Here is a 7,643-nt window from a genome sequence, read left to right as displayed (position 1 = left end):
GCGCGCGCGGAGCACAACAAAATTGCGTCTTTAGTTTTCCACACGCACTGTGCGTTCCTCTCCGAAACGAACGCTTAAGAGACGAATAAAGCCCCGTGCTCAAAGTCTCTATAATAACACAACAACAACATCCGAAACGAACGCTTTTCACGCTTCCACTACGCACGCACGGTACTGCGATCACGATCTAACTGACAAGCCAAACGCAACCCGTTCGCTGCCCATCCGCCGGAGCGAGACGGCATGAGCGATCCGAAAACTTTGTTGCGTAATTAATTACTGACGCTTTAGACCACTGACTGACGCTTTAGACCAGTTTGCTCAGTGTGACTTTCGCCGACAGCACTGTTCGAAATCGTGTGCAGTGCACTGCACGAACAGTAGGACGGCCCCGTTTGTGCGGGCAGGATTCGTTAGAAAACTTATTTTTTCGGTCCGTTTATCGGACACCACAATGAACCAATGTCACCAAAGGCCATGGTATGTCTAAAACAAAATTGACTGTCAGAGGAGATAAAATTCTTTACCCAGCCGAACCTTAACCTTAGCCCAGCCGAAGCGCTCCTGAAGGGCGTTTGGTGAAGCATTCTTTAGCTTCGTAAACGGAGCGATAGAGGGCGCTACGAGAGAGCGAACTCACCTCGCACATTCAAAAGCCCATTATCCCGTGTAGGCAAACATCAGTCTCGACCACCCACTTCTGCCAGCAAAACGAATTCGAATTGGCCTCGAATGTTCTGACTTTGTGCCTTTTCCGTGGAGTCGATGGAGAAAAAGGCTTCTCCACAATCCTTCCGCTTGTACCGCCAACTGGCTGTACACGCTGTTGCTGTTGTTGTTGTATATTATTATAGAGGCCTTTGTCACGCTGTTGAACGAATCGAATGCTTCGTGCAAATGGCGTCGTCCTGCTTGCTCTACCTTGATCCGAGCAAGTTGTGAGCGGTTGTCGCACATTACTGTTCGGACGTTCGCTGCTGAATAAAGGAAAGAGAAAGAAAGAAACTGGAACTCACTACACTCAATCACAACGGCGACCGTCCTAAAGTGGCTCAAAGTACAGCAATCACAAAGCTTACAATTCGTTGCTGTCGGCTGGCCGTGGCGTTGGGACGAAAAGGTAAAATTTTGTATTAATCAATAGAAAGTGAAACGTCGCGATGTACGAAAAAACGTGCTTCAGTTAGTTTGTCCTCCGGCTGCGACAAATGGTTTTTCTTTGCCGCCCTGTGACCACACCACACGTTAGTCCAATCAACATCCACTTGCTTTGCATGAACTGAAGTGAAGCTGTCTCTGCACTCAACCACCGGCAAAATGCCTTCCCGTCCACTGGCAATGTGATCAAAACAAAACCCACACCGTTTCTGTCACTGATTTTCCACAATGCCATGCGAAAAGTGGCTTTAGCTTCCTAACAGACAAGGATCGTGCCTGCAAACGACTGGGAACAAGGAGATGATCCCGGAGCGTGGAATTTTACCTTCAGTGCTTCATTTTTTCGCTGTGCAAAGGGGTAGGAACGAGGCCTCTCGAACGATGCGCTATAAGCTCTTCAACACGTCCAAATCATACGGAGAGCGGTAACCGCCCACCGGTTGTAGCTGCCGGATACTGACGATGCTCATTAGGTGGTTCTACTGGTTTTGAATAACCTAGAATATTCCGGTAAATTGTTACTTATAGATAATGTCATGAGCTCATGAAACGTTCTGCTTCAAGCGCTAAGTACCAGTTGGTATATAACAGAGGAAGAGAAAAAAAAATGCTGGGCTGCAACTCCAACAGGCATTTCGCATGTACACTTGAGATTTTTCGAATAATGATCCAAGCCAAGCACAAAGGCACAGTAAGATATTCGAAATGACTCATTCGCCGATGTCACAATGTAACGACGGGCTGAAAATACAGGCTTTGTGAACAAACTTTTGTCCTATACGGTTGACGTGATTGTAACGCGCTAGAAATGTTTTCTTGTTTAGCCTAATTTTTCAACCAATTACATTTGCATTGCATCTGGTGTATTTACACATCTAAAAGCTTTACTTTTGGCGACATGCACCGCCTTACGAATGTGTGGGTGTTACTCGGCGATTTTTGCGATGTCTTTAGAGTTTTTGTCCTCCGGCTCTGTTACAACTTGTATGATGTTACGAAAGTTTCACTTCGCTTTTTTCCGTTCTAATGTTAATACCCATTATCGTTTATAGTAGTACTAGCAGTTCCCGGCGCGCTTCGCCACGCCTCAGTTCATCCTCATTTCTCCACTATCCGGCGTTTCAGAGGATTGGACTTCCAGATGACGTCCCATCGGCTTCTCTTTCCGCCTTCCGTTATTTTTCCGTTTCGAACGATCAGCTTCCCTTTTCATTTCCCGTTACTCATCCTTTTCAGACCATCGGGATTCCCGGTGACGTACACGATCGGCTTCCCTTCCCGCTTCCCGTTGCGACGCGGCGGAGAAAGGCTGAGACGGCTGAGCTCGAGCCCCCTCTGCCTGCGATGAGGACGAGGGAGGGCCAGCTCGCAGCTCACTGAGTCTCATTGTCACTCACTGTCGAATTCATAGTGAGAGGACGGAATTTGTTCACTGGGTAACGACTCGCTTAACAATTTCTCGCTGTTTCGCTCTCTGTCTGGCGCATGAGGTCACCGTGAGATATTCTGTCTCAGTATGAAGAATTAAAAATACTTTTTGCACTTAATTGTGACGCAGTCGGAGTATAAAAAATATTCTAAAAGTTTCCTTGTGTTCTAAGCTACCTGCCCATCAATTTTCAGCAAAATCGGTTTAGCCGTTTTTGAGTTATAGGTGTCTGGACGAACAGCATGTCCGACTTTCTTTTAAATTTATAGTAGTAAAGTAGTATTCTCACTATCCGCGCGAACTATTTGCCGACAGCTCACTGCGACTGTTGCACTCCGCGCTCAACAGCGTACCTAGCTCTTCCGTTACGACCGATTCATCAACGCGAAAACCGGCTCTCGGTCGCTGTTCCGATATAAATAGTCGAGGTTTGCGTGAGCATCAACGAAGCGCGAATGTAGCAATCATCTGTTTTGTTTGCTACCGTTCGATTAAAGACGAAATTTAATTGAACCAGCTTTGAGCGGGCCCATCGTACCACATTGGAAACGGCAACGCTGTCGAGCCAGTGCTTTGACCGAAGTAAGGTGTCTTCAGTAGTAACACTCGTCGCCGATACAAAACACTCGAGCGTGCTGTGCTATTTGCATTCTCGTTTTGCTTTTACTGGGAAGAATAGAGAAAAGCATTACTTAACACTATCCTTCGCAAATGGATCATCTGAGACAAATCATTCGCCTTTCTAGCAACGTTAGCGACGACGGTAAGGATTGTAAGCCGACGCGGAGAACCAGCATTTCTAAACATTTGGGTGCCGCCACCAACACGTCCACAATAGTGTTGCCAGAACAGGAGTCAATTTCGTTTGCAAAAAACCCAAACGCCCAAACGAAGCCATCAACACCCATTTACCGAGCCAGCATCCTACCGTTGATCGGAAGCGAAATGTCTGGAACTACGGGAAAGCGTAAGGAAATCTACAAATATCTTGCTCCATGGCCACTGTACTCGATGAACTGGTCCGTGCGACCAGACAAGCGGTTTCGACTTGCCCTCGGCAGCTTCGTCGAGGAGTACAATAACAAGGTCCAAATCATCAGTTTAGACGAGGATACGAGCGAGTTCAGCGCTAAAAGGTATGCTGCTCTTCATTTTCAGTGGAACGAAGTGTTGCGACGGTTCGCTGGTCTAATCTTTTCACCCGATCTTCCGCAGTACCTTCGACCACCCATACCCCACAACGAAAATTATGTGGATTCCTGATTCGAAAGGTGTCTATCCGGATCTGTTGGCAACGAGTGGCGATTACTTACGGCTATGGCGCGCGGGAGAACCAGACACACGACTTGAGTGCGTGCTAAACAACAACAAGAACAGCGACTTTTGTGCCCCACTCACCTCGTTCGACTGGAACGAAGTCGATCTCAATCTGGTCGGAACTTCGTCGATCGACACCACCTGCACGATTTGGGGCCTCGAGACAGGCCAGCCGCTAGGGCGCGTTAATCTCGTTTCCGGTCATGTCAAGACGCAGCTGATCGCACACGACAAGGAAGTGTACGACATTGCTTTCTCGCGTGCTGGTGGCGGTCGCGATATGTTCGCTTCTGTCGGTGCCGATGGCAGCGTCCGGATGTTTGATTTACGCCACCTCGAGCACTCAACAATCATCTACGAGGATCCTGCACACACCCCGCTTCTGCGTTTGGCGTGGAACAAACAGGATCCAAACTATCTAGCAACAGTCGCGATGGATAGTTGCGAAGTAATAATACTTGACGTACGCGTCCCATGCACACCTGTTGCACGACTCAGCAACCACCGAGCGTGCGTAAACGGTATTGCCTGGGCCCCACACAGCTCTTGTCACATCTGCACGGCAGGCGATGATCACCAGGCTCTGATCTGGGACATACAGCAGATGCCCCGTCCCATCGAAGATCCAATACTGGCGTACACGGCAGCCGAAGGCGAAGTCAATCAAATACAGTGGGGAGCCACGCAGCCCGACTGGATAGCAATCTGTTACAAGACGGCATGCGAAATACTGCGCGTTTAAGTAGGAAGCGTGTGAGGAGAGTATCGAAGACTGCACTACCGGACGAAAGAGTAAGCAGCGCTAACACAACGACAAGAAAGAGAGTAAGTGAGCTGACGCCATGTATGGCGTTTCCGCAGGTCCGCGCACAGCCACCACCAACACTATTCACGGGTTTCAAAGACTGGCACCGATTGGAAGCAGGCTGAAGGACAAACATTAAGTAATGTTTCGATTGCGAGTATAATGTATATTGAATGGTCCCTATGGGATGGATGGTGCAACAGGTTCATGAGCATGAGTGCATGAGCAAAGGTAGAAGGTGACGCTGGGCGAGTGGTTGCTCACTCGTACTCAATTAGATCGGGATTTACAGTGGATGGCGAAAATAACTTTAGTTCTAGAACACAAAAGATTTATATCACGTTATTAATGTTCAAAAATTAAAATAATGTTCTCTAGCATTATTACCGAGCAAAACGAAGGAAATTGGCGTGAAAACTGAAAACTTCAAGCTTGGAACTTAAACTAAGGTTATTTTCGCCGTGCTCAAATTGATCTATGGGCGCAAATGGCCGCACCAGTCTACTAGATTACATCTTAACGTCATTTCATCGTCCACATTTTAGTCTTATGCCCGGTCCACACGCTACGATACCGATGCGATATCTGCGTAAGTGACGTCTCTCGGAGACGTCATTAATGTCACTGTGTGCGTGTGGACTGGGCATTGGAACCTCAATCCAATATTTAACGTCTCTAAAGAGCCATTCAAAACGAAGATGTGCTCATATTTTCACATATTATTCAAATGTTTAGGAGCTAAAGCTATTTTCGCCATCCACAGTATATGCTACTAAAGAGTGCATAGGTCATCGGCTGAATTTATAAGCCCCTATACCCGATCGCTCGAAATCGTGACAGGTTTAAATATCCCATTATCGTAGCTTCTAGAAAAGGCGTTAGGACTTCATACGTGCCGCTAATTTTTGTAAAATATTCAATTGTATATCTAAGATTTAAAAAAATATATAAACTTATAGACACAACTAGAATACAGTATGTGATGTATGAACACTAGAACAACAATGAAACACATAAAACTTTGTGTTCTTATCAATGTTTTTCTTCCCGCTGTGAGGGACGTGCAATCAAGTGCGCACATATGTGCTCACTTCTTTTCCTTCACTTTGAACCCATGTGTAGAACGACACCTCCGTACCAATCGTTTACTGTATCCATCCGATGGTTTCCCACAAAACTTAATAGCGGCAACATTTCGTTATCAGTTGTGGTCGTTTGTACTACTCTCTGGGCTGCTTTCGCTACACTATGATATTCCAAAAACAACTAACGGCCAAAACGTTTAGACAAACCTCGCATCTGACTTCCTACGGATAAGCAATGACCGTAGCTGCGTAGGAAGAAAACAATAGTTGTTTAATTTTATTAGCTCCTTCGTGCAAGCGTTCTTAACATTAATAATGCAAAAATTATTTGTAATTCAGTTTAGTTAAGTTCATTACAAAAATGTTCAATAATGTGACTAGTAGCAACAAAAATCACACAATAATCCATTAGCAAATCTTTGAATATGCCTGTTTAGAAGTAGTACAGAATGCCTCTCAGATCTACATATAATTGGTGACGAACGATTCATCATTGTTTTTTTTTATTTTACTAAAAATAACGCAATGCCAATTTACATTTAAACAGAACGAAATAATATCTCACATGTTAATAAAAACAGAACCTTACAAAAAGCAATGTGTTCAATAAATAAGGTCAAAATAATAGGAGCACAACTATGCCTCTCGCCCTCTCTAGCCGCGTTCGGAGAGTTATTATATTAGAAGTATGTTTGTCACGGTAGGTGTAGGATTAGGTGATTGCCTTTGCGAGCAATAACTTTCTTCCATTTTTTCAGGCGATTCCTAGAAGCGTTAAGCATCCGATTTGGGCCGGTTTGCCCTTATCCTATGCTTGGTCTAGTTTTCCGTTTCCGGCCCGAGTTCGACGTTGCTAGCCATCCAAAGCGAATGCTATGCCATGCAAGAAGAGTCCGATGACGACTAGACTGGAACCCAAAAAATTAGATGTGCATCTACCAGATAACGGAAGAAGCAAGCGAAAGAAGTGGAGGGCGTAAAAATAAGTCCTAGAGTAGATTGTAATGGTTGTAACCATAAAACACAAAAGACGACCGATTTAAAATTAGAATAAAGAATTTCTTGGTACATGATTGGGCAATGCGTGCCACATGATTAAATGATTAAAGGAATGTTGGGTTTATTTTTACGGTTTTTTGCGGAATTGAGTATCGAACGAACGCGCATAGGAAGAGAAAGATAAAAAAAATTAGCCATTTTCGGGGTTTGCTACAGCAGGCGAGGGATAATGCTAATGATTTTGAACGAAAGCAAATCTTTAGTATTATCTATGCGTTTATTAAAGTCTGTTGGCATCGTTGAACCAGTGTGCCGGCTACGCAAGATAGGATAAGCGCCCCCGCACACACGCGCCGACACTCCAAAGAGGTTCACGTGTTGTATCTAAGTGTCGGATGTGATGTTGATAAGCCATTTTCGGCATGGTCTGCAATGATGTGGTGGTTTAGACTGAGCAACAGTGAGTATGCGTGGAAGAGAACGGTCGCGATAGCGCCTGTTACACCACATCGTGATAGGAGCTTCAACCGCAAGGCACAACAGTTTTCTGCCCGAAACAGAAGATCCTCATAACTAGGCATCTCAACCAACGATCTCGTGAAACCAACGCTGGTTTGAACGGCTGTAGGATCGTTCCGAATTGAAAGTAACTGCCTCAAATGGACTGAAATTAAATCAGCCAAACAAGAAGGGAGATGAACGTGGGAAACAAAAATTGGATCGTGCGTGTGTTTATGGGAGAGATAGAGAGCGACTGCTCCGCCGGGAACAGCTTGGAGTTAGCACGAGGAAACAAGAGAGACAGAGAGAGAGAGAGAGAGAGAGAGAGAGAGAGAGAGAGAGAGAGAGA

General features: G+C 45.5%; 1 protein-coding gene across 3 annotated transcripts; it reads left to right on the top strand.

Moving 5' to 3' along the window:
• The first annotated feature begins 983 nt into the window (after positions 1–983).
• On the top strand, positions 984–6,563 carry LOC131213152 (DDB1- and CUL4-associated factor 7). Of its 3 annotated transcripts, XM_058207129.1 has the most exons (4): positions 1,088–1,120; positions 1,411–1,668; positions 3,334–3,723; positions 3,803–6,563. In XM_058207129.1, exons 3-4 carry the CDS (start codon positions 3,533–3,535, stop codon positions 4,644–4,646), a joined length of 1,035 nt encoding a protein of 344 aa, XP_058063112.1. In that variant the 5' UTR covers positions 1,088–1,120; positions 1,411–1,668; positions 3,334–3,532; the 3' UTR covers positions 4,647–6,563. The 3 variants fall into 3 exon arrangements, with proteins under 3 accessions (XP_058063110.1, XP_058063112.1, XP_058063111.1); XM_058207127.1 differs by lacking the exon at positions 1,411–1,668 and having other exon boundaries at positions 984–1,120; XM_058207128.1 differs by lacking the exon at positions 1,088–1,120 and having other exon boundaries at positions 1,158–1,668.
• Positions 6,564–7,643: the final 1,080 nt, after the last annotated feature.

Source organism: Anopheles bellator, chromosome X, assembly GCF_943735745.2.
Source record: "Anopheles bellator chromosome X, idAnoBellAS_SP24_06.2, whole genome shotgun sequence".
Lineage (NCBI taxonomy): Eukaryota > Metazoa > Arthropoda > Insecta > Diptera > Culicidae > Anopheles > Anopheles bellator.
The sequence above is the reverse complement of the archived record's forward strand: the minus strand, read 5'-3'. Positions and strand labels throughout refer to the sequence as shown.